General features: G+C 49.8%; 1 protein-coding gene and 1 non-coding gene across 4 annotated transcripts in view; both read left to right on the forward strand.

Annotated features, from left to right (window-relative positions):
• The first annotated feature begins 1552 nt into the window (after positions 1–1552).
• nicn1 (nicolin 1) overlaps positions 1553–27686 on the forward strand; it is an 82398-nt gene continuing 56264 nt past the window's right edge. Inside the window, exons 1-3 of one of the 3 annotated variants that reach the window (XM_072472082.1) lie at positions 1553–1687; positions 12690–12826; positions 26743–26943. In XM_072472082.1, the coding sequence (XP_072328183.1) occupies positions 12695–12826; positions 26743–26943 (333 nt within the window). In that variant the 5' untranslated portion in view covers positions 1553–1687; positions 12690–12694. Of the gene's footprint in view, positions 1688–12688; positions 12831–26742; positions 26944–27686 lie in introns of those variants that run through there. The other 2 variants (XM_072472084.1, XM_072472083.1) reach the window with 2 other exon arrangements.
• trnas-aga (transfer RNA serine (anticodon AGA)) lies at positions 13986–14067 on the forward strand. Its single transcript has one exon. It is a non-coding gene; the product is annotated as a tRNA-Ser (tRNA).

The following is a 27686-nucleotide window of genomic DNA, read 5'->3' on the forward strand; positions in this document are numbered from 1 at the left end:
TAATCTCACTGCAACCCATCTGCCTGGATTTTGGGAATGGCTGCGAGGAATTGACAAATTCCCAGTCAGATGGCTTCCGAATTCAGCAATCTCAATTGCTCTTAGTAACACTGGACTTGGGAGCAGGCATAGGCTGTTTTGCCCTGAAAATCTACTCCACCATTCAGTATCATGGCAGATCTGGTTGTAATCTCAGCTCCAATTTCTTGTATGTCCCCCACATGACCTCCCTTGACTCTCTTATCAAGAATCTGTCAAACCTGAAGCATTGAAATGCATTCAATGACAGAGACTCCACTGCTCTCTTGGGAAAGGATTCCAGTCTGAGTTTTTTTGAGAAAAAAATACCCTTCAAATTAATTTCTCCTCAATCCTGTATCCCTAATAAATGGAACTAGTCTCCGGGTACCCAATCTTATCAAGTCCCCTCAGGATCTTTTCAATTAGTTCAGCTCATTCTCCTAGAATGGGTATAGGGCCCAACCAGTTCAATCTTGTTTCTTAAAGCCAGACATAAGTCTGTTTTCATGCGGTTCTTTGGTGCTCATCTAAGTGACTTCACTTCAGAAGCAGGTTGGACTATTCTGGTCAGGTTTTACCTCCTGATAACCATTTCCTTCCGCATCTACCTGCTTTTAATATCCAAGTCTTATCCAGATTTGCATCTGAACTTATCTAGTTTGTTCACAGTAAGGAGCATTTACAAGTTCTTTGTGAGATTATCATTATTTATTTTCTTCTTCCCGGACCTGCTGGTTTCTTTAAGAGTACATGTCAGGAACTGACACCAGGTGAGGCAAGGTCCGAGAAACCTCAAAGCACTTTCAACATTCACTGGTGAAGAGATTGAAATCAGTCCAGGTGGATAAACACCAAGACAGCACAAACTAACGACTGAGTTGCTGTGCAGGAAAAGCTCATGTTTCAATTCAATTGAAATTTAATTGAAAATTTTATTTCAAATTGAAATCATTTCAAAAGGTTTTTCATTTAATTGATTTTTAATACTATTTGTGATTCCAACTGTATTTAATGTAACGGAATCCAAATAGCTATTATTCAAACTTTAAAACAAAATGCGTGCAAATCTTGATCTCAATATAGTCTTCTACGCCTTTTGGGATAAAAATATAATTTTAAAAGTAACTTTTTCCACATTATTTGATATCCTATCACCAAGAGCCGATTTGTCCGTTAAATACGGATTTCCCGCCTAAAAAACGGTTGAAGCCTCATTTTCCACACGTCAAGAGGACCTAATTTCACCATTGGTTCAATTGAATTTGTGGCACAAAAATTATGCCTTTATATGTCAACATTTGTCTTCACATTTGCGTTACTCGTTAGAGACTAAAATTTATAGTAAAAATTCTTCCCGCGCATCTCCCAATTCCACGCGCCCCATAACCGCTTTCGCTTCTGAGCGCGCGCAAGTCCGATTAGACCTATTTATAGTCCGCGTAACCACGAGGTCGGCATCACGTGCCGCGCGTGCCTAACGTCATGATCACGTGTCCTCCCCGGCTCGCCCACCGATGACATCACCGCCCCGGGCCCCACCCCCTCTGGTCACGTGATTTGTCGCCATGGTCGCGCTCCGCCTTCCACCAAATCAATGGATCCGGTTTGTTTGAGTTAAAATCAGAAGATATTCATCATAATTTATTCCAACATTACTGAACAGACGGTAAGATCTGCGCTTTGTGATGTTCTAGTTATATCTGGAGCAATTGTGTGATTTTTAAACCAATCTTCCCTGATCACAACGGGGATTTGCTCAGACCAATTTGCTGGTTTTATTATAAAACTCCGTTATTATCTAAAAGCTTTCACTTCTGAATGTATTATGATATCTGACAATCAATGTTAATCACACTCCTGCTCCTTTATTAAATCAACAAACATGGTTACATTGGGCAATAAAGCTTAAAATTCACAAATAATTCCACATCCCAGTAAAATAAATCCCCTTTTCCCTTCTCATTTCCCTCTCTCCATATGTGCTCCACATGTAAACTCTATGGTATAAGTTGTTCTGGCTGTGGACAACTGCAGTTTTCAGTTTGGCTCTTTTGATCAAAGGTTTGGGGTTCAAGCACCACTTTCTGAAGCAGTTTATAATCTAGATTAAGAACGGAGAGCAGCTATACTTCAAATGTGAGGCATCATAAATTAGCATATTTTTCTCCGCACCCACTGCCCATATACTAGATGCCCCAGTACCCATATGCTAGATGCCCCAGTACCCATATACTAGATGCCCCAGTGCCCATACACTAGATGCCCCAGTACCTATATACTAGATGCCCCAGTGCCCATACACTAGATGCCCCAGTACCCATATACTAGATGCCCCAGTACCCATATACTAGATGCCCCAGTGCCTGTACACAAGATGCCCCAGTACCCATATACTAGATGCCCCAGTACCCATACACTAGATGCCCCAGTACCCATATACTAGATGCCCCAGTACCCATATACTAGATGCCCCAGTGCCCATACACAAGATGCCCCAGTACCTATATACTAGATGCCCCAGTGCCCATACACTAGATGCCCCAGTTCCCATATACTAGATGCCCCAGTGCCCATACACTAGATGGTTCCTGCATTCCCTCCACATCCACTGATTACCCCAGCAGTCTCTTCACTGTGTCTATTGAAACTAATTGCATCAAGTACCCCATTATTGTCCTAAAATCGGTCTAAAATGCATGAGCACCTGGTAAATTTAAAATAGCCATGGATAAACTGAAAAACTGGAACATTTTAAAACATGAGATGGAACTGTTCCCAATGCTGCTTTGCCTCCCTTGGCTATTTTTTAATCAATTTCTACCAGAAAAACACTACATAGGTTAGCAATCTGAAATGAAGACAATAAATGCTGGAAATGTTTATGGGGAGAGTTAATGTTTCAGGTTGAAGACCTTGGGCGTCATTCTCCGACCCCCCAGCGGGTCGGAGAATGGCCGTTGGCGGCCGCGAATCCCGCCCCCGCCGGTTGCCGAAGTCTCCAAAGGGGGAAAAGTCGGCGGGGCGTTAATGGCGCCGCTGACGTCGGAGAATGGCACGGGTCTGCGCAAGGCAGCCGATTTTTGGCCTGCCGATATTCTCCCTTCCGGATGGGCCGAAGTCCCGTAGACGTGATGACCATTCACGTCGACGTAAATCAAACCTCCTTTTCATCGGCGTGAACCTGTGCTCCAGGTTCACGCCGACCAGCGTGGAGATGAGTGACGGCCTGGGGAGTTGGCCGCTGGGCAGGCGATGGCGTGGCCGCAGTCTGAATGTGTGGGGAGAGGTGTGTCTCGGGTTGTGTGTGTGTGTGTGTGCGGCGGGGGGGGGGGGGGGTGGTTAGAATGGGCTGGGCTCCGGGGGAGTGCCGGGAGGGGGGTCCGTGCCGGGGAGGAGGATGGGGGGTCCGTGCCGGGGAGGAGGATGGGGGGTCAGTGCCGGGGAGGGGATGGGGGTCCGTGCCGGGGAGGAGGATGGGGGGGGGTGGCCGTGGCCGGGGAGGAGGATGGGGGGTCCGTGCCGGGGAGGGGGATGGGGGGTCCATGCCGGGGAGGAGGATGGGGGGGTCCGTGCCGGGGAGGGGGGTGGGGGGTCCGTGCCGGGGAGGAGGATGGGGGGGGTCCGTGCCGGGGAGGGGGATGGGGGGGCAAGTGAGTTGGTCCACCTGGCCAGGTGCCAGCCTCCAACAGTTGGACCCATGCGGTCCATGCCACCTGGCTGGGGGGAGGAGGGGATATGGGCAATGATGACATGTCGTCGTTCACCCCCCCCAACCAGGCCGTCATGTTTTCCGATCATCCAGCGATGTTGACCGCCGTGGCGGCAGCCGCTAATGTCCATGTTGCCCTGGATGAGGAGGAGGAGGAGCGTGCCAGAGAGGCGGCGCAGGCTGCCGCAGAGGGGCAGGCGGCAGCCGCACAGGCTGGAGGGACACCTGACCGACAGGACGAGGAGGGGGAGGAGGACGTCGCGGCCCCACGGCAACGGAGGCACCCGAGGGCGCCCCGTGTGTACCGGCCCCGGCAGTCATACCAGGATCTCACGGACTGGGAATGCAGGAGGAGACTCCGGATGAGGCAGGAAACCGTGGCACACATCTGCCACCTGCTGGCACACCTGTCACCGCGTGGCACTGGCGGGGGACACCCTCTCCCCGTGTCCGTCAAGGTTACGGTTGCCCTGAACTTTTATGCAACGGGGTCATTCCAGGCACCGAGTGGGGACCTGTCCGGCATATCGCAGACATCGGTGCATCGGGGCAGTGACAGATGCCCGATATGCCATGGCGCACCGCTACATCCGCTTTCCTGTGGACCGGGCCAACCAAGATGCCCGGGCCGTGGGCGTCTCTGCCGTGGCCGGGTTCCCAATGGTCCAGGGCACGATCGATGGGATGCACGTCGCCGTGCGGCCACCTGCAGATAACAGGGCCGTGTTCACCAATAGGAAGGGGACCTATTCTATGAACATACAGGTGGTCTGTGACCACCGCATGATGATCCTGCAAGTCTGCGCCCGTTACCCAGGCAGTGTACACGACTCATACGTGTTGTCGCGGTCATCCATCCCCAGCATGTATGAGGGACGCCATCCCCGGCTGAGGGGCTGGTTGCTGGGCGACAGGGGCTACCCATTGCGATCGTGGCTGATGACGCCTGTACGGAGGCCACGCAATGAGGCGGAGAACCGCTACAATGATGCCCATGTAGCGACAAGGGGAGTGATAGAGAGGTGCTTTGGCGTGCTGAAGATGCGTTTCAGGTGCCTGGACCTCTCTGGGGGTGTCCTCCAGTATCGGTCAGATAGGGTCGGCCGCATCATTGTGGTGTGCTGCGTCCTGCACAACATAGCCCAGCAGAGGGGCGATGTGCCGCAGGCAGAGGAGGGTGGAGTGGAGGAGCAGCAGGAAGAGGCGCAGTCCTCCCCAGATGAGGGGGATTGGGGCAATGGTCAGGGCAGACGGGCTAGACACAGGCGGGTGGCTGTCCACTGTTACCGGCTGGCCCAGCGGGCACGGGACAGACTGATAGCCGCCCGCTTCACTGACTAGATGGGCGTGGGAATCGGGTAGTATGGCCACAGACCGCACGCCATGGCAACAGCCGACCACCCACCCAGCACCCTCACCCCCCTCCCCAACCCCACCCACCCCACCCGCATGCACACCACCCCCCCCATTGCCGATCCACCTGCGGCACAACGGCCGGGCTCACACAGTTGTGGGTGGACGCGTGTCTATTGCAGGCCATGGAGGATGATGACAACCCGCCCTGCGGTGAGCTCCTGGCTCCACATCGTTGGACTATGTCTGACCCATGGCCACAGTACCACCATCCACCCGGACCATCCCTGCATGCGGCTGTGACACTGCAGCGCATGGTCCCGTCCTCTGCCCGGGGGGATGTTGATGGCGGCCCAGGGGGATGGGGGCAGACTCACCTGGGGCTGAGGTAAGACCACCCCTCACACACACACACACTTGCGCTCAACGTACATGACACCCCCGCACGCTTTGGACAGAGCACAAAGGCAGCTTCTGTAGGTGTAACATTGACTTTAATAACCAAACGAGTTCATGCACGTGCCCTAGCCCCTAAAACTCATCTGTGCCCTGCACCCGTGCCAACTTACTCAGTGTCTAATTGTTTGGCCTTACGGGCCCTTTGACTACGTCTATGTGGTTCCCCAGACGGTACAGCAGAACTGGAGGTGGACTCCTGTGATTCCTGCCCTCTGACACTAGATCCCTTTGGCGGCCGTTTCCTGGGGCGTCCTGGCCTAGATGGGCAAGGCTGCGGCCCGGGCGACTGGGATGGCGAGCTGCCAGCCTGTCCTGCCCGTTGCCCACCCGATGCACCTGGGACGGAAGGGGGGGAGTCCGAGGTGTCGCGGTGTTCCGGGACCTCCCCTACAGGGGGAGCCGGGACGGACCACACCACCTCCTCCTCCCTCGGGGTGCCCGATGGCCCCCAGGCCTCTACATGGGTGGGGGATGCGAACGGACTGGCCATCCGACGCCCCCCCGACATCTGGCGCTGCCAGTCCTGGAGGCCCGTGCTGGTATCGACAGGGGTCTGCAGGTTTGCAGCCATGGAGCCCAGGGGGTTGGCAAACCCTGTCTGTGACAGTGCGACGCCGGCTCGCACGTGGCCACTGGCGCCGATGCCCTCAGCGATGGCCTGCAGAGACTGGGCCATGGTCTGCTGAGACTGGGCAATGGCCTGCTGAGACTGGGCTATGGTGTTGAGTGCCTCTGCCATCTGGCGCTGGCACTGGCTCATGGCCTCCTGTGAGAGGGCAGCCATGTCCTGGGCCACAGACGCCGCCTGCACGGAAAGCCCCAGGCCTCGCAAACCGTTTCCCATGTCTGACACCGTCGCACCCATTGCCTCCACCGCGGACGCCACCCGTGCGGTGTCGGCCTGGGTGGCACGCATGACCGGCACCACTTCCAGCTCCTGGACGCGGGTGGACTCCTCCACCTGCGACTGCAGCCGCCACAAGCCGGCCGTCACCCTCTTCGCTCGTCTCCGGGTCGGTGGTTGCATCGGACCTATGTGTGGGTGTGGAAACTCCAGGAAGCCGGGATCCATCTGGGCGGCAGATGTTCGCTTGGGCTGGGCTGCCCTCCGACCGCCCGGCCCCTCTGCTGCTCCTACCTCCACCTGCTGTACCGGGACGGCTGTGTTGTGCGCACCAGTGAGTGTACCAGACGCCTCATCACTAAAGTGCCCAACCGAGGTGAGTGTTTCTGCGATGGTGGAGGGTGTTGGTGACAGCAGTGGCGTTGTGTCGTGCTCTTCGTCCCACTCTGAGTCCATGGCACTTTGGGGTGGGGGTTCGTCTCCACCCATCCACTCTGAGTCACTGTCCGGTATTTTGTCTTCCTGGGTAGTGCTGTCCCGGGTAGTGCTGTCCCGGGTAGTGCTGTCCCGGGTAGGGGTGTCCCGGGTAGTGGTGTCCCGGGTAGTGGTGTCCCGGGTAGTGGTGTCCCGGGTAGTGGTGTCCCGGATAGTGGTGTCCTGGGTAGTGGTGTCCTGGCTCGGATGTGACGGGGGCCTGTGGCTGCCCCCCTCGTCGCTGGGTGGCACACGCCTGCCTCGTCGCTCCCGCACGTGACGGGGGTGTCGTCTCCCTGTTGCTCCAGGTCTCTCCGTCTCCCGTGGTGTGCGAGGGGCATCCTGCGGGCATCGCATGCCGGAGGGTCCGGGTCTCTCCGTCTCCCATGGTGTGCGAGGGGCATCCTGCGGGCGTCGCATGTCGGAGGGTCCGGGTCTCTCCGTCTCCCGTGGTGTGCGAGGGGCATCCTGCGGGCGTCGCATGCCGGAGGGTCCGGGTCACTCCGTCTCCCGTGGTGTGCGAGGGGCATCCTGCGGGTGTCGCATGCCGGAGGGTTCGGGTCTCTCCGTCTCCCGTGGCCTCCAAGGGGCATCCTGCGGGCGGTCTGCATCTGCGGGGATGGGTGCCTCGACGTTTGCTCCTGCGATACACAATGAAGCATGCATGGTTAGACACGGAGGCAGTGATCAGGTGATATGGGGGAGGGGGGATATGGGGCCGAGCTGTCGGTGGCTCACTTGCTAGTACGCCCCCGACCTCTGCATCAGCAACCTCCCGGTCCTCTGGTCCGCCAGCCAGTTCCAGGGCCCTTTCATCGTGTTCGGTCAGTGGCCTCTCATCAGCGAGGCCTCCTCCAGTCCTCACATGCTCCCTATTGTTGTGTGCACGCTTCTCCTGTGGCGGAGGGGGTGGGTGGGGGTGGTGGCAGGGGTAAAAGGCAACAGTGTTAGGCAGGTATATGAATGCACGCCATTGGTTGCGCGTGCATTGCAGAGGTTAAGGTTAGGGCTGGATTCACTTGAGGATATGGGGGAGGGGAGGATATGGGGGAGGGGGGGATATGGGGGAGGGGGGGATATGGGGAGGGGGGGATATGGGGAGGGGGGGATATGGGGGAGGGGGGATATGGGGGAGGGGGGATATGGGGGATATGGATATCGGGCAGGGGGGGGGGGGAGGCTCACCCTGGCTGGTCTGACAAGGTCGTTCACCTTCTTGTGGCACTGGGTTCCTGTCCGTGGTGTCAGGGCCGCAGCGGTGACGGCCTCTGCCACCTCCCTCCACAGACGCCGGCTGTGGCGTGGGGCAACTCTGCGGCCGTGCCCGGGATACAGGGCGTCCCTCCTCTGCTCCACTGCATCCAGGAGCGCCTCCACATCCCGTGACTGGAACTTCGGGGCTGAGCGGCGGCCAGCCATCCAGTCGGGTGTTCCGGTCGGGTGGGGGGGAGCAGTGCGGCCTTATGAGCCGTCACGCCGCACGGCGTGAACCACGTGCGCAAGCGCGGATCCCGTCACGTCGCTGCTAGCCCATTTCGGGCCGGAGACATTTGACCCATTTTTCCGACGTGACGCAAGTCGGATTTGCGCCGTTTTTTGCGCCGATCGGCGGACTTTGCGCCGATAACGGAGAATTTCGCCCCTTATATCATAACTCAGAAAGTTAGAAATATAGGCTTTAAACTGGAATGTGGATATCTCTGGCAAGGCTAACATATGTTGCCCATCCCTTATTGTCTTTCAACTGAGTGGCTTCCTAAACCATTTCAGAGGGCAGTTAGGAGTCAACCACATGTTGTCGGTCAGGAGTCCAGTGACATAACCACTACGCCATTATCTCCCTGAGCTAGATAAAAGGAAAGGTTTATGATAGCCATAAGACATAGGAGCGGAAGTAAGGCCATTCGGCCCATCGAGTCCACTCCGCCATTCAATCATGGCTGATTTCAACTCCATTTACCCGCTCTCTCTCCATAGCCCTTAATTCCTCGAGAAATCAAGAATTTATCAACTTCTGTCTTAAAGACACTCAACGTCCCGGCCTCCACCGGCCTCTGTGGCAATGAATTCCACAGACCCACCACTCTCTGGCTGAAGAAATTTCTCCTCATCTCTGTTCTAAAGTGACTCCCTTTTATTCTAAGGCTGTGCCCCCGGGTCCTAGTCTCCCCTGCTAATGGAAACAACTTCCCTACATCCACCCTATCTAAGCCATTCATTATCTTGTAAGTTTCTATTAGATCTCCCCTCAACCTCCTAAACTCCAATAGCCTGAGAGGTATAATCTCCTAGGTTTGATGACAGGTAATCCACTTGAAATATGAACTCTATTTCTCTCTCCATTGATGCTGCCAGATATGCTGAGTATTTCCAGCATTTCCTATCCACTAATTTCTAATTTATTTATCATTTACACGCTGCCCCTCGGTGCCACCATCCAAAAGCACTGCATTTGTTTTCAGATGATTGCTGAAGGCACCCATCTTTTCCTCAACACCACCTCTCTTGACTGCCTCAGGTTTGCTAAATTACCAGACTGATTATCTAATATTCAGCACTGGATGAACAGAAATTTTCTCCACTTAAATATTAGGAAGGCATTGTTTGCAGTCCCCACTCCAAACTGTGTTCACTGGTTACTAAATCCTCCCCTCTCCATGGCAACAATCTCAGATTAAGTCAGTCTATTCTCATCCATTTGACCTAAAATGTGCTTCCAATATCATATTCAACAGTCATGAAGACTGTCTCTTTCCACCTTCATAACATCCCTTGGCATTATTGGAGCTCGTACAGCGAAGAGCCACTAGATTGGTCTCTGGGATAGGATGATGTCCTCTGTTCAGACGCTGACTAAATGGGCCGATATTTTCTGCAGTTTGAAGAATGTGTGAGGTGGTCTCATTGAAACATTAAAGATTCTGAAGGTATTTGATAGGATAGATACTGAAACATGGCTTCCTCTGGCTGTGAAATCTAGAACAAGAGGGCACATTCAGAATAAGAAAGTGATCATTTAGGGCTGAGAGGAAGAGAAATGTCTTCATTCAAAGGTTGTGAATCTTTAGAATTCCCTACACCAGCGACTTGGGGATGTGTCATCACTGAATGTATGCAAGGCTGAATTGACAGATCTTTGGTGTCTAAGGGAATAAAGTGATATGAGGACCAGACTGGAAAGTGAACTTCAAACCCAAGATCAGCCATGATGTTGAATGGCAGTGCCACGGGCCACCTGGTCTTCTGCTCCCATTTCTTATATTCTTCTGTTGATTCCCTTATTTCCCCTTTTGTTATTTTTGTCATTATCATTTTTGTTCCATGGATGCGAAATGGATATTATCTTTAGGTCAAGCAGGAGAGAGAATGTTGCAAACTGCATTTGATGCTAGTGTTCGAACAGGAGAACTCAGCCCCGAGAGATGGGCTGGGACTCGCTTCAGTTGGTTGGCTGGTGGCCAATGAATTGGCCAAGAGGCCATATTCTGCCCAGTAACAAGAGATGATTGTGTCCTACTCGAGTGGCATGGTCTTCAGGGACCGAAGGAAAGCAGTTGGGTCATGGACGGTGAAGAAGAAGGAGCTGTGAGTGCCTGCTCTCGATATCTCTCTCCAGAAATGTGGTGAGAGTATCTGAATGAATGAATCTAGAGCGAAAACGATTGCAGACTGCGAACAGAGACCTCAACCTGAAAACTTTCTTTGAATGAAGGTCTGCTTAAAGACAGCCATCTAAAACAAATACTTTTTTTCCTTTTGCTTATTATTTTTCATCCCTTTGTTCCCCTCTGTGTTTCCTCTGTGTTTGTTTGCCTCGTGTGTACGCACGTGTGTGTGTGTGCATAGAGAGTGGGGGAAAGTTTAAAGTGGGGGAATTAGACAATAGCTAACCAATTATATTTGCTGCATATTTCATTACAGTTCCTGTTCTTAACAAAAAGTAATTGCGTTTACGTTTACAAACCTGATGACTGTAATTATTGGGCAGCCAAGGGCCAAAAACATTTTTCTAAGAATTATTTGTTAATTCATTGTTTGTGACTCCGGGTCAAGTGGGGGCAGGAATTGACCGTGCACTAGACCAGGCTGTGGTAACATATGTCACCCTGTCTCAGCACATTTGCTGCCAAAATCCTCATTCATGCTTTTGTTCTGTTTTCTTATCTTTTAACTTGACTGTTCCAACAACCTCCTAGCTGGTCTCCCACATTCTACTTACTGAGATCATGAAAAATTCGGCTGCCAATGTCTTAACATCAAGTCCCATTCACCTATCACACCCCTGTGCTGACTGAATTACATTGACTCCCAGTCACACAGCATCGTCATTTTAAAATTTGAATCCATGTTTTCAACTACCTTCATGTTCGATACACTCTGTATCACTGCATCCTCCTCCAGCCCCACAAATCTCCAAGGTGCTCCTTTAATTCTGGCCTCTTGAGCATCCCCAGTTTTAATTGCTCCAATATTGGTGGCTGCGCCCACAGTTGCCCAGGTCCTAAACTCTGGAATTTCCTCCCTACACTACTCTGCTTCACTCCCTCACTTTCCTCCTCTAGGTTACTGCTTAAAATCTGTCTCATTGACCTGGCTTTTGGTCATCTAATTTAATATCTCCTCATGCGGCTCAGTGTCTTATTTTGCTTCAGAATTCTCCTTGAGCCATCAGCCATGATCTGATTAAATGGCGGAGCAGGCTCAAAGGGCTGAATTACCTACTTCTGCTCCTAATTCTTATGTTCCTATGTTGTGTTCGCATGGGTTTCACCCCACAACCCAAAGATGTGCATGGTAGGTGAATTGGCCACCCTTAATTAAAAATAATGAATTGGGCACTCTAAATTTATATTTTTTTAAAATGTTCCTATGTTGTATAGTGCCTTGTCATGACTTATTATGTTAATTGTGCTACACAAAGACACACAAGTTGTTATTCGTTAATTTATTAGAATAATGGCCCATAAAGTCCTGGTTCCCCACAACAGATTTGCTTCCGTCTCGGAAGTTACCTCCAACCTTGACTCTCATCCGGGTGAACACCCCACAACCCAACCTGACCTCCCCCTCCCCCCGCTGAACTGACCCAACTGCCCTCCCATATCTGATAAACCACATATCCGACCTCTGCGATTCTTTTGGACTCCGGCGCTGGACTCAACAGTGCGCCTGACTTTCACCCAGTCTGAATCAGGAAGGTCGGGCCAGGTGGGCGCAGATGAATTTTAGCACAGGTAAGTAGGTACAGATTGGGAATCCAATGCTGACTGCCAGCCCACAAACGTTATGGCCCAATAAAACATCACTGTAGCAGAAGTGTATTTTTTGTAGACTGTTCATTTTTTTAGATAAATTAAGAGTACCAAATTATTTTTCTTTCCAATTAAGGGGCAATTTAGCATGGCCAATTCACCTACCCTGCACATCTTTTTGGGGTGTGGGGGTGAGACCCATGCAGACACTGGGAGAATGTGCAAATTCCACACACCAGTGACTTGGGGCCAGGATTGAGCCCGGGTTCTTGGTGCCGTGAGGCAGCAGTGCTAACCACCGTAAGGCCCAATGCCAATGTCAAAATGCCAATGTGTGTTATATCTGAAACTAGCTTTTCGTTGCATTTATTTCAGCTCCATTATCTCCAGCATGCTTTGTAAATACAATATTTGATGAGTCTCCTAAAAAAACTAGAAGTTTCGAATTCCAATTATGAACATCTTCCAACTCGAGTGGTTTGATATCTTGAGGCATTATTCAATTACAATGGTTCTCCCACTATTCCACTGACCATTTAACTGTATCTAACACGATTTTCCTGTTTCATGCACACAGCTAAAATGGCAGATGAGAGCATTGCTTGTATAATCAAAAGTCCGATTGCACTACAGGCTGGCGATGTGAAAACAGACTTGGCAAAACCCGGAGTGTTTGTTATTGAGGTGACTTTTCCACGGGAAAGAATCGTCAATGTATGTGAGTTCCGTGCCTCTCAAACATATTCATGATTAAATGCAAAACTCAAAATGGAAATATTACCACTTTTTTTACACCATATTAAAGTATAGAATCAGTATGTTGTGCTCAAATATCTAAGTTACGGTCTCAGTGGTTAACAAAATTAGATAGTTACAAAATTAAAGTGACAAACCTTGATAGGTGATGTACATTTTAATGTCTTGAAGAGAGACACTGAGTGGTTTAGGGCAGAAATTTGACAGTACATAGGACGAGATAGCTGGTAGGGCAAAGGAGCAGTGCAGAGGAGGAGAGGGTTCAGAAAAAGGGAATGCAGGGTTGGAGGAGGTTAGAGAGATGGAAAAGGATTAATGGCTCTTGTAAGCTTGTGGCAATAAGTATTTAAAATGTTGTCCAGTGTTTAATGCTTAGTGTAGAAAAAGAAAAAAAAATTACTTGAACCAATTGATAACATAGAACATAGAACATTACAGCGCAGTACAGGCCCTTCGGCCCTCGATGTTGCACCGACCTGTGAAACCACTCTAAAGCCCATCTACACTATTCCCTTATCGTCCATATGTCTATCCAATGACCATTTGAATGCCCTTAGTGTTGGCGAGTCCACTACTGTTGCAGGCAGGGCATTCCACGCCCTTACTACTCTCTGAGTAAAGAACCTACCTCTGACATCTGTCCTATATCTATCTCCCCTCAATTTAAAGCTATGTCCCCTCGTGCTAGACATCACCATCCGAGGAAAAAGGCTCTCACTGTCCACCCTATCCAATCCTCTGATCATCTTGTATGCCTCAATTAAGTCACCTCTTAACCTTCTTCTCTCTAACAAAAACAGCCTCAAGTCCCTCAGCCTTTCCTCATAAGATCTTCCCTCCATACCAGGCAACATTCTGGTAAATCTCATCCACACTCTTTCCAATGCTTCCACATTCCTTCCTATAATGCGTCGACCAGAATTGCACGCAATACTCCAAATGCGGCCGCACCAGAGTTTTGTACAGCTGCAACATGACCTCATGGCTCCGAAACTCAATCCCTCTACCAATAAAAGCTAACACACCGTACGCCTTCTTAACAACCCTCTCAACCTGGGTGGCAACTTTCAGGGATCTATGTACATGGACACCGAGATCTCTCTGCTCATCCACACGTGTAGTTGTGGCCGAGTGGTTAAGGCGATGGACTAGAAATCCATTGGGGTCTCCCCGCGTAGGTTCGAACCCTGCCGACTACGTATATTCTTTAAGGGGCTGTTTAGCACAGGGCTAAATCGCTGGCTTTGAAAGCAGACCAAGGCAGGCCAGCAGCACGGTTCAATTCCAGTAACAGCCTCCCCGAACAGGCGCCGGAATGTGGCGACTAGGGGCTTTTCACAGTAACTTCATTGAAGCCTACTTGTGACAATAAGCGATTTTCATTTTCATTTCATTTCACACTGCCAAGAATCTTACCATTAGCCCAGTACACTGTCTTCCTGTTATTCCTTCCAAAATGAATCACCTCACACTTTTCTGCATTAAACTCCATTTGCCACCTCTCAGCCCAGCGCTGCAGCTTATCTATGTCCCTCTGTAACTTGTAACATCCTTCCGCACTGTCCACAACTCCACTGACTTTAGTGTAATCTGCAAATTTACTCACCCATCCTTCTCCGCCCTCCTCCAGGTCATTTATAAAAATGACAAACAGCAGTGGCCCCAAAACAGATCCTTGTGGTACACCACTAGTAACTGGACTCCAGTCTGAACATTTTCCATCAACCACCACCCTTTGTCTTCTTCCAGCTAGCCAATTTCTGATCCAAGCTGCTAAATCACCCTGAATCCCATGCCTCCGTATTTTCTGCAGTAGCCTATCGTGGGGAACCTTCTCAAATGCTTTACTGAAATCCATATACACCACATCAACTGCTTTACCCTCATCCACCTGTTTGGTCACCTTCTCAAAGAACTCAATAAGGTTTGTGAGGTACAACCTACCCTTCACAAAACCGTGTTGACTATCTCTAATCAAATTATTCCTTTCCAGATGATTATACATCCTATCACTTATAAACCTTTCCAAGACTTTGACCACAACAGAAGTAAGGCTCACTGGTCTATAGGTACCGGGGTGATCTCTACTCCCCTTGAACAAGGGGACAACATTTGCTATCCTCCAGTCTTCTGGCACTATTCCTGTAGACAAAGATGACTTAAAGATCAAAGGCTCAGCAATCTCCCTAGCTTCCCAGAGAATCCTCGGATAAATCCCATCCGGCCCAGGGGACTTATATATTTTCACACTTTCCAGAATTGCTAACACCTCCTCCTTATGAACCTCAAGCCCTTCTAGTCTAGTAGCCTGAATCTCAGTATTCTCTTCGACAACATTGTCTTTTTCCTGTGTGAATACTGACGAAAAATATTCATTGAGCACCTCTCCTATCTCCTCGGATTCCACGCACAACTTCCCACTACTGTCCTTGACTGGCCCTACTCTTACCCTAGTCATTCTTTTATTCCTGACATATCTATAGAAAGCTTTAGGGTTATCCTTGATCCTACCTATTACTGTCTTATTTTGCTGCCCTCCAGTTACACTCTTCCCCACAAGAGAAAATATTGGCCCAGATCTTCTGGTTTCTGGTTGGTCGTACCTCAGAGATAACCGAGAAGTTGCGCTGGGGGGAACCCTCAGAAGTCCCAACCCAAGGATCCGTGGGAATTGCCTGGGGAGTTTCAACTTCTGATGGGAATCCCCCTGGATCTGGAACCCTCCAAAACGTTTAGAGTCAGAGACTTTGATGGTACAGACTCACTTAGCAGAATAGTTACCCAGGAAAAGCTAGAAGGTTGAAAATCAGTTCTAACTCCTGGTTAATCATATTACTGATTCTCCCCACTCCCCACTGGAACCATTGATTACCCCCTTCACCCCGGACAACCCCAATTCCCAACTACCCCCTGACCACCCGACTGCTCTCCCGTCTGCTGAATACACTCCTGACCACCAAACGTACCCCAAGCCCCTCACCCACCCACCCACCTGACATCCTATCCCCTCACCCACTTACCTCTCTCCATTGCTTGCCAAAGGTCTTACACTCCAAGAGTAGAACTTCAGGAGCAGGCACGCTCTCAGGAGCCCTGGTTCAGAAGCCCAGGCAAGAAATGCAGAGCAAAGTGACAATCCAACAGTGTTTGCCATTACTTAGTAGATTCAGGCCATTCTTTCTGTATCCACGCTATCAAAGCATTTTCTCGTTTTTTTTTTAATTTAGAGTACCCAATTCTTTTTTTTTTTCAATTAAGGGGCAATTTAGCGTGACCAATTCATCTACCTACACAACATTTTGTGTTGTGGGGGTGAGACCCACGCAGACACGGGGAGAATGTGCAAACTCCACACGGACAGTGACCCGGGACCAGGATTGAACCCAGGTCCTCAGCGCTGTGAGGCAGCAGTGCTAACCACGGTGCCGCCCTAGCCTTTCCTCATTTAAAAAAAAATGTTTTTATTCAAGTTTTTCTTAAACAAAATTTTACATAACCAATAACAAAAAGGAGACAATTTAACAAACAGGTGGTTATAGTCCATTTACAAAAGAAGAGTATACATTCCATACACAGTTTCCCACCTATCTCTCTTCCCCCCCCCCCCCCCAGATTGCTGCTGCTGCTGACCTTTCAACGTTCTGCCAGAAAGTCAAGGAACGGCTGCCACCGCCTGGAGAACCCCAGCAAGGACCCTCTCAAGGCAAACTTTATCCTCTCAAGACTGAGAAACCCAACCATGTCACTAACCCAGGTCTCCACATTCGGGGGCTTCGAGTCCCTCCACATTAACAAGATCCATCTCCGGGCTACCAGGGAGGCAAAGGCCAGGACGTCGGCCTCCTTTGCTTCCTGCACTCCCGGATCTTCCAACACCCCAAATATCGCTATCTCTGGACTCTGCTTTACCTGAGCGTCCAAGACCTTGGACATAGCCTTTGCAAAGCCCTGCCAGAATTCATTAAGTGCCGGGCATGCCCAGAACATATGGACATGATTTGCTAGGCTCCCTGAGCATCTCACACACCTGTCCTCCACCCCAAAGAACTTGCTCATTCTCGCTGTCGTCATGTGTGCCCGGTGGATCACCTTAAACTGAATTAGGTTACACTTGGCACAAGATGAGGAGGAACTAACCCTGCCCAGGGCATCAGCCCACAGGCCCTCATCCAGCTCCTCGCCCAGCTCCTCCTCCCACTTGCCCTTCAGCTCCTCCGCCGAGACTTCCTCTGCCTCCTGCAGCTTTTGGTATATGTCTGACACCTTCGCCTCCCCTACCCAGATGCCAGAGACCACCCTGTCCTGTATCCTGGGGGGGGGTAGTAGCGGGAATGCCACCACCTGTTTCTTCAGAAAAGCGCGGACTTGGAGCTATCTAAAGGCATTCCCCGGGGGCAGACTAAATTTCTCCTCTAGCACCTTCAGGCTAGGAAAAGTTCCATCTATAAACAGGTCCCTCGTCCTTTTGATACCCGCCCTATACCAACTTTGAAACCCTCCGTCTATCTTGCCCAGCATAAATCTATGATTATGCCGTATCGGGGTCCAGTCTGAGGCCCCTTCCTCCCTCTTGTGCCTTCTCCACTGACCACAGATCCTCAGTACCGCCGTCACCACCGGGCTTGTGGTGTACCGTGCCGGCGAGAACGGCAGCGGTGCCGTTATCAGAGCCCCTAAGCTGGTGTCCTCGCATGACGCCGCTTCCACGCCGCCCCCTCATCCATTACCCATTTCCTAATCATCGCTATATTAGCCGCCCAGTAATAACTGCGCGGGGTCTTGTTTGCCCACACAAACCCCGTGATAATCCTGTTCACCCGCTTGAAGAAGGATTTGGGGATGAAGATGGGAAGGCACTGGAAGACGAACAGAAACCTGGGAAGGACCATCATTTTCACAGACTGCACCCTAACCGCCAGGGAAAGCAGGAGCATGTCTCACCTTTTGAAGCCTCCTTCCATCTGCTCGACCAGCCGAGATAGATTGAGCTTGTGTAGGGCATCTCAATTCCTAGCTACCTGTATACCCAGGTACCGAAAGCTCCTCTCCACCCTCTTGAGCGGGAGCTCCCCTAGTCTCTCCTCCTGGCCCCTCGCATGGATCACACATAGCTCACTTTTCACCAATTTCTTGTAGAATTCTACTGGGTAACCGTCTGGTCCCGGGGACTTGCCCGACTGCATATTCTCCAAGCCCTTAACTATCTCCTCCAACTCAATCGGGGCCCCAAATCCCTCCAACAGCTCCTCGTCCACCCTTGGGAACCTCAATCGGTCCATAAATTGCGTCATCCCTTCCCTCCCCTCCGGGGCTCTGACTCATACAGCTTGCAATAGAACTTGAAGGGGCAGCACGGTAACATTGTGGATAGCACAATTGCTTCACAGCTCCAGGGTCCCAGGTTTGATTCCGGCTTGGGTCACTGTCTGTGCGGAGTTTGCATGTCCTCCCCGTGTGTGCGTGGGTTACCTCCGGTTTTCTCCCACAGTCCAAAGATGTGCAGGTTAGGTTGTTTGGCCATGATAAATTGCCCTTAGTGTCCAAAATTGCCCTTAGTGTTGGGTGGCATTGCTGGGTTATGGGGATAGGGTGGAGGTGTTGACCTTGGGTAGGGTGCTCTTTCCAAGAGCCGGTGCAGACTCTATGATGACTTTGTTGATCTCTTCCGGGCTCAGGACCATGTTACCCCCCTTATCCCTAACTCGCCCAATTTCCCTGGCCGCCTCCCTCCTTCGAATTTGGTGCGCCAGCATCCTACTCGCTTTCTCCCCATACTCGTATACTGCCCCGTTCACCTTCCTCAGCTGTGCCTCTGCTTTCCCTGTGGTCAGCAGGTCAAACTCCGCCTGCAAACTCCGGCGCTCCTTTAGTAGCCCCTCCTCGGGCGGGGGGGGGGGGTCTCCGCGCACCTTCTGTCTACCCTGAGTATCTCTCCCACTAACCTCTCCGTCTCCGCCGTATCCTTCTCTCTGTGGGACCTGATAGAGATTAACTCCCCTCTAATAACTGCCTTCAAGGCCTCCCAGACCGTAGTCACTGTTCCCTCTCCCGTATCGTTTGTTGTCACATAGTTTTGAATGCTCCTCCTAATCTGCCCACAGACCTCATCCGTCAACAGTCCCACGTCCAATCTCCAGAGAGGGCACTGCCCTCTCTCCGCCCCCAGTCTCAAGTCCGCCCAGTGCGGAGCATGGTCCGAGACCGCAATGGCCGAGTACTCTACCCCCTCCACCCCTGGGATTAGCACCCTGCTCAACACAAAAAAAATCAATCCAAGAGTACACTTTGTGCACGTGGGAGAAGAAGGAGAACTCCTTCGCCCTTGGCCGAGCAAATCTCCACGGATCCACTCCCCCCATCTGGTCCATGAAACCCCTCAGGACCTTGGCCGCTGCCGGCCTCCTCCCCGACCTGGACTTAGACCGGTCCAGAGCCGGGTCCGGGACTGTGTTGACGTCCCCCCCCATTATCAAATTGTTTGACTCCAAGTCCGGTATTTTACTCAGCATGCGCTTCATGAATTCCGCGTCATCCCAATTCGGGACATAAACGTTCACTAGCACCACCCAGGCCCCCTGTAGCTTACCACTCACCATAACGTACCTGCCCCCTTTGTCCGCCACAATACGTCCCGCCTCAAATGCCACCCGTTTGCTTACCAGGATTGCGACCCCCCCCTGGTCTTTGCGTCCAACCCCGAGTGGAACACCTGGCCCACCCATCCCTTCCTCAGTCTAGTTTGTCAGCGAGTTTTAAATGTGTCTCCTGTAGCATGGCTATGTCTGCCTTTAATCCCTTTAAGTGCGAGAACACGCGGGCCCTTTTGACTGGCCCGTTTAGGCCCTTTACATTCCACGTGGTCAGCCTGGTCGGGGGATTGACACCCCCCCCCCCCCCCCGCCCCCGCCGACTAGCCATCTTTTTTCACCCAGCCACGTGCCCGCGCCCCCCGCTCACTCGAGCCCTCCCGCCGGAGGCTCTCCATTCCGACTCTCCGTCTGTTCCCGAAAGTTGCCTCCCCTTCAGCCAGCAAAGCAGCATCCCCCCCTCCAACCTCTCAATCCCAAGCCCCCGCTTAACACTAACTCTCCCCCCATTGCACTTCCGTAAGTCAGCTGACCCCGGCCGCTCCCGCCTCTACCTCCAATCCTACTGTTGTCTCCTTCTTCGGGCCCCAACCTCCCCTCCCCCACAGGGTAAGAGAGGGAGAGCCACCCCATTCTTCCCGTGTAACAAACAAAAAACGAAAGGAAAAAAGAAAAAGAAAACAACGAACAAACTCCGGGCGTTGCCCCGAACAACGAACGACCCCCCCCAACCTGGCGAGCTGCCCTAACTGACGGGCCCATCTCCCTTCTGCGGCGTGGCTCCGCGAAAGCAGAGAGCTGGCAAAGGACCCCGAGGGCAAAAACAAAGAGAGAACTGGGCAAACCAACATAACGTAGCCCCCTCCAGCTGCCTCCCCAGCCCCCATACAACTTACACTCTGCTTCCAATCTTACATTAGGACAGCACCGGTTACACCTCTTCACCCGGGCGTTCCAACAACGTGCAGCTACCCATTAGTTCAAGTCCAACTTCTCATTCTTAATGAATGTCCACGCCTCATCCGCGTATCGACGTAGTGGTGCCGGCCTTGGTACGTGACCCACAGCCTCGCCGGATGTAGCAGCCCGAACGTCACCCCTTTGTTGTGGAGGGCAGCCTTGGCCCGGTTGAATCCCGCACGCCTCTTAGCCAGATCTACTCCCCAGTCCTGGCAAATTTAAATCTCACAGTTCTCCCATTTACTGCTTCGCTCCTTCTTTGCCCACTGCAGGACACGTTCCTTGTCTGTGAAGCGTGGAATCTTATCACCATAGCCCTCGGCGGTTCGTTCGCCCTAGGCTTCCTTGCCAGGACTCTATGCGCCCCGTCCAGTTCCAGGGGCCGCGGGAAGGCCCCCGCGCCCATCAGCGACCCCAGCATCATGGTCACAAATGCGCTCGCATCTGACCCCTCCGCACCTTCGGGGAGGCCCAGGATTCGCAGCTTCTGTCTCCTCGACCTATTTTCAAGGTCTTCCAGTTTCTCCTGCCATCTTTTGTGCAGGGCTTCGTGCGCCTCCACCCTGACCGCCAGGCCCAAGATCTCATCCTCATTTTCAGAGACCCTTTCTTCCACCTCTTTGATCACCTCCTCCTGCATCTTCTGAGTCTCCACCATCCTTTCCATGGAAGCCTTCACAGGGGCCAGCATCTCCGTCTTGAGCACTGTGAAGCAGCTTCTCAGGAACACCTGGTGCTCCCGAGATCACTGTGCCCACGCCTCCTGGTCCGCGACGGCCGCCATTTTGTCGTTTCGCGCCCGTTCCCCTCGTTTCACCGATCCAGCCTTCTTTACTGCCCCACTCCTGGTCCACTCCATACAGCGCTGGGGGGATACTCACCAGCGTTTATTGCCCCACCGGGGATCGCCGCCGAAGTGCCGCTAAATGTCCGTTAATTGGCCCGAATGTCCGATCTCGGCGGGAGCTGCCAAACGTGCGACCTACCCAGGCATGGCCACAACCGGAAGTCCCGCCTTTCCTCATCTTAAAGATCACTCCTCAGACTTTGGTTTTTTTTTCAGAGAAAAGTGACCCAGCAATGAATCCTTTCCTGATATGCATACTCACACATTTCTGGTATCATCCTTGTAAATGTTATCTGCATCCTCTCCAGTGTCTCTCTGTCCATTTTATAATATGGCGACCAGAACTGCACACAATACTCCTAAGTATAATCTAACCAAGAGTCGATACAGGTTCAGATTAACTTTCCAACTGTCCATCTAGAAATCATTTCTAGTGCTTGTTTTGCCTTTTTTATGGCCTTGAGAACCTGTAGCCTAACATAGTGATTGGTATATTTCTACCGCAAGAGCCCTTTGTTCCTCCACTCCAGCCAGTAAACTAATAACGAGGTGGCAGGGTAGCACAGTGGTTAGCACTGTTGCTTCACAGTGCCAGATTTGATTCTTAGCTTGAGTCCCAGGTTCGATTCCTTGCTTGAGTCGCTGTCTGTGCGGAATCTGCACATTCTTCCCGTGTCTGTATGGGTTTCCTCCGGGTACTCCAGTTTCCTCCCACAAGTCACCAGAGACGTGCTGTTTGGTGAATTGGACGTTCTGAATTCTCCCTCTGTGTACCCGAACAGGTGCCAGAATGTGGCAACTAGGGGATTTTCACAGTAACTTCCTTGCAGTGTTAATGTAAGCCTACTTGTGACAATAATGATTATTATTATTATAAGTGGCCTCTCCATTTCCTCCTATCAAGAGATATTGAGGAGATTCTTTTAATATTAATTCATGGGTTGTGGGACTTCACTGTCTAGGCCAGTATTAATTGCACATCTCTAATTGCCCTTGAGAAGGTTCTGGTGAGCTGCCTTCTTGAACCGCTGCAGTCCATGTGATGCAGATTCACCTATAGTGCTGTTAGAGAGGAAGTTCCAGGATTTTGGCCCAGCGACAGTGAAGCAACAATATATTTCCATGTCAGGAGGTGAATGGCTTGGAGGGAACCTCCAGGTGGTGGTGTTCCCATGTAAGTGCTGCCCTTATTCTTCTAAGTGTTTAGTTGCTGTGGGTTTAGAAGATGCTGAATAAGGAGACTTCGTGAGTTGCTGCAGTGCATCTTGTGGATGGTACACACGGCTGCTACTGTGCATCGGTAGTGGAGGGAGTAAATGTTTGTGGATGTGTAAATTAATCGGGCTGCTTTGTCTTGCATGGTGTCGAGCTTCTTGAGTGTTGGAGCTGCGCACATCTTGACATGTGCCTTGTGGATGGTGGACAGGCTGCTGGAAGTCAGGAGTTAATCGCTACAAAACTCCTAACCTCTTACCTATTCTTGTAGCCATAGTATTTATATGGCTAATCCAGTTCTATTTCTGGTCAATGGTAACCACCAGGATGTTGATAGTAGGTGATTCAGCGATGATAATGCCATTGAATGTCAAGGGGCTATGGTTAGACTCTTGTTGGAGATGGTCATCCCCACTTCTGACCTTATGACCAAAGGAAGGTTGATGAAGAAGCTGAAGGTGGTTGGCCCTAGGTCGGGCACTACTCTGAGGAACTCCTGCATTGATGTCCTGGATCTGAGATGAGTGAATGGCTGAGTATCGAGGTTAAATCACCACAGTCACAGACTTTGATTGGATCAATTTGGTGCAAACCCTAAACTACTGTCGTAGTTGGCAACTCTATGAAATATATTAGCAAATCCTTGAAGCTTTTTGTCAACCTTCAGAACTGGGAATTGAGGGCGAGGAACAGGAGTTTTTAAAGGGAGGATAAGAAATTGAAACAAATGTTCTCTGTTGTTGGGAAAATGCTATCTTTTAATCCGGAGCATTTGTTTGTAACGTGATTGAATTGTAAACTGTCGATCAGTGGTGGGCCACATACGGCCCATCTGGGTTCTAAGTGCGGCCCACAAGACATTTTATAGATCGTTGCCCACATCTAGGGTTGCCACATTCCGATGATATCTGCGTAATTTCTTTCCTCCCAATATGATTGAAGTGATATGCATGCAAAGCATAAGCAAGTGAAGTGAGGTGGGTGCTGAATGTACACAACATTGGCTGTGAGAGCCATGTGCTCCCTCTGTGTGCAAAGTGTAAATATTTATTTTGTTTTTTACCACTTGAAGTTGATGAGAGTTCTAGCTCTCTTGCTGACCATCTTGAAATTGTGACCCCTAGTCATTGACTTACCAACTAGTGGAAACAGAATATCCTTCTTTACCCTGTCAAAATTGTTCATAATTTTGAACACCTCAATAAGGTCACCTCTTAATCTTCTCTACTCTAAGGAGATCAAGCCCAATTTCTCTAATCTTTTCATGCGTCTAAAATTTCTCTTTCCTGGTATAATTCTCGTAAATCTCCTCTGCTTTCTGTCTAGGGCTTTGACAATGGGATTTAAACTTGCAAGGCAGGGGGTTGAGTTGACTAATACACCTAGTTTTAGAAGTACCAGTGAGGGCAAAAGAGAAGATGGGGAATAGGGAAAAGGAAGTGAGGGAAGGCTTGAGTGTTGACAGTGAACAAAGAAATGGTCACCTCCCAAAGTTCAAGAAAGAGATAAGGGCCGGGTTAAATTGTCTGTATATAAATGCACGGAGTGTAGTGAACAAAATTGGGCAACTGGAAGCAGAAACTGCTCTGGGGCATATGGCATAGTAGCATTGACAGAAACGTGGCTCAAGCCAGAACAGGACTGGATACTTTACATCCCGGGTTGGAAGATTTTTAGCAGAAACAGGGAGGGTAAAAAGGGAGGAGCTGTAGCAGTTGTGGTCAAAGATAGTATCATAGGATTAGATTGGATTTTGTTTATTGTCACATGTACCGAGATACAGTGAAATGTATTTTTCTGCGAACAGCTCAACAGATCATTAAGTACATGAAAAGAAAAGAAAATACATAATAGGGCAACACAAGGTGCACAATATAACTACATAACACCGGCATCGGGTGAATCATACAGGGGTGTAGGGTTAATCAGGTCAGTCCATAAGAGGGTCATTTAGGAGTCTGGTAACAGCAGGAAGAAGCTGTTTTTGAGTCTGTTCGTGCGTGTTCTCATACTTTTGTAGCCTGCCCGATGGAAGAAGTTGGAAGAGTGAGTAAGCCGGGTGGGAGGGGTCTTTGATTATGCTGCCCGCTTTCCCCAGGCAGCGGGAGGTGTAGATGGAGTCAATGGATGGGAGGCAGGTTTATGTGATGGACTGGGCGGTGTTCACGTCTCTCTGAAGTTTCTTGCGGTCTTGGGGAGCAGTTGCCATACCAGGCTGTGATGCAGCCAGATAGGATGCTTTCTATGGTGCATCTGTAAAAGTTGGTAAGAGGTAATGTGGAGATGCCAAATTTCCTTAGTTTCCTGAGGAAGTATAGGTGCTCTCTTGGTTGAAGCGTCGACGTGGATGGACCAGGACAGATTTTTGGAGATGTGTATCCCAAGGAATTTGAAGCTGCTAACCATCTCCACCTCGGCCCCGTTGATACCGGGGTGTGTACAGTACTTTGCTTCCTGAAGTATCATAGTCCTTGAACAAGATGTATTTCCTGAATTAGAATCTATATGGTTAGAGGTGAGAAATAGGAACGGAGCAGTGACCTTGTTTGGTATTTATTATTGACCTCCAAATCGTGGGGAGGAAGTGGAAGAGAGCATTTGTAGGCAGATTATGGAAGCTTGCAGGGCAAGTAGGGTTGTGATAGTTGGGGATTTCAATTACCCTAAGGTAAACTGGAAAAAGGTAGAATGTGGGGCAAGGAAGGGGAGAAATTCCTGCAATGTGTGCAGAACTTTATGGAACAGTACATTTCCAGTCCTACCAGGGAGCAAGCTGTGCTGGTTCTCGTCCTAGGAAATGAGGCAGGGCAGGTGGAGAACGTCACAGTGTGGGAGCCGTTGGAAAGTAGCGACCATAATATCATATGATTCAATATTAAGTTGGAAAAGGATAAAAGTCAGTCACGGATTAAGTTCCAGATTGGAAAAGGGCACATTTTAGGGGTCTAAAAGTTGAACAGAAGCAGGTTGATAAAACAGTGGGTGAAAAATGGGAGACTTTCAAAGGACAGATGAATACGGTTCAAGCGAGGTATGTACCCATGAGAAATAAATATGGGGTATCCAAAGCTAGAGTACCCTTATAAATAAAGGCATAAGAGTATAAAAGCAAGGAAATGATGCTCCACCTCTACAAATCATTGGTCAGACCACATTTGTAATATCGTGTTCTTATTTAAGGAAGGATGTTAAAGCCCTGGAGGGAGTGCAGAGGATATTTACTGGAATGATACCAGGAATGAGGAATTTTAGACACTAGGAAAGACTGGCGAAATTGGGCTTGTTCTCCTTAGCGCAGAGAAGATTAAGCGGTGACCTTATTGAGGTGTTCAAAATTATGAACAATTTTGACAGGGTAAAGAAGACTACTCTGTTTCCACTAGTTGGTATGTCAGTGACCAGGGGGTCATAATGTCAAGATGGTCAGCAATAAAACTAGGAATGAAATTTCTTTACTCCGAGTTGTTGGAGTTTGGAATACGCTGCCTGGGAAAGTGGAGGAGGTTTAAAAAGAGCGCTGAATAAATATCTGAAACCGATTAATTTAGAGAGATACGGCATGCAAATGAGACTAGCTAGGTAGCTCTTTTGGGAGCCGGTGCAGACACGATAGGTCGAATGGCCTCCTGTGCTGTAAATAACAAACAAATCCTTCCTTAAATAAGGTGCACAGAACTGAACATAATACTCCAAATGTGGTCTGACCAATGATTGGTAGAGGTATAGCATCACTTTCTTGCCTTTATACTCTCTGCCTCTGTTTATAAACCCAAGGATCCTATAAGCCTTCTTAACAACTGTTTCAATTTGCCTGGCCATCCACCATCAGAGAATTATGCACTTGAACCCAAAGGTCCCTCTGGTCCTGTACCCCCATCAAAGTTGTACCATTGAGCCTTTATAGTTTCCATGTCTTCTTCCAACATGCAACACCGCACATTTCTCTGCATTGAAATTTATCAGCCTGGTGGCTGCCCATTTGGTCAACTTGTCAATGTCCTTCTGAAGTCGTTCAGCGTCATCCTCACAATTCACTATTCTCTCTAGCTTAGTATCATCTGCAAATTTAGAGATTTTCTCTTATATAAATAGAAGAATAATCTTAACCATTCCAGATTTATCATAATTTCCTTTGATTGAAATGTTTCAGTCTTTTATATAGATCGTCTTTTTCAGAACATTTATCTCCTTTCATTGGAAGAACTTGTCATTTCACCCATTCAGCTGTCTCTTAACATTGCGTTATATTACTCTTTACTGACCAGCTTCAGACAATTACATTTAAGAATTATTATACCGCTTTCTTAACTGTACGTCTTCAACGGCGAGTGACTACGGAGGGTGTTGAAATGGCTGTTGACAGGAGGCTGTTGAAATGGAAGACCTGCATCCGGAACATGTGTCTGATGCCCAATCCCCACACTGAGAATGGATCACAGAATTACTTTTCCATCTCGAGAGATCAGGTCAGGTTCAACTGTAAATTTGTTTGATTTAACAGACTGAATATTCTTATTGTTTCATCTTAACACTTTGATACTTAAGCTACTGCACATCAGATGATTGGAAATCCAGAATTAGTTGTGAGTTGCCGGTGCAGTTTAGCCTACATTTCATATTATTATCGGCTTGTACACCAATGTGATATTTTTCAATTTCACAGACAAGCCTTCTTTGTAGCATCTCTGAATGACCTTGCCAATAACATGCCAAATTATGGGCAGTGACTGCATCCAGTAGGCATCAGATGGGAGACTACCTTAACACATTTCATTTAAGCCTCTTAACAGTGAAATAATGAAGTAGATTGGGGACAGACTCTAAGAAGCTGCTCAGAATAAATCAGAAGTTGAGACCCAGCAGCCCTAACTTTCTCCACTGAAAAAATAAAAGCAATCTATTAAAATTAAACAGCTGATACTGTTCAACTAGAACCAGATCACTTCTGTTGTTGGCTGCTTGGTGTGTGCTGGCAAGTGTCAAAAGCAGCATGGTTGAAATTGAGGGTTCAGTGTGAAACTGCATCTGCAACTCCCTGTCCTACCACCCACAGCACAGTATTTCCAACAACAATCCTCGAGAAAGCTACTTGCTATTACGACTCACGACAAAACATTGGAGATAATGGGGGAAATTTACCAGCTGTTCACGCTGGCGGGACATTCCAGTCTCACCAACAGCGCACGGGTTTCCCTGCGGCGAGGGGTGC

Source organism: Scyliorhinus torazame, chromosome 13 (assembly GCF_047496885.1).
Source record: "Scyliorhinus torazame isolate Kashiwa2021f chromosome 13, sScyTor2.1, whole genome shotgun sequence".
NCBI classification, from domain to species: Eukaryota; Metazoa; Chordata; class Chondrichthyes; order Carcharhiniformes; family Scyliorhinidae; genus Scyliorhinus; species Scyliorhinus torazame.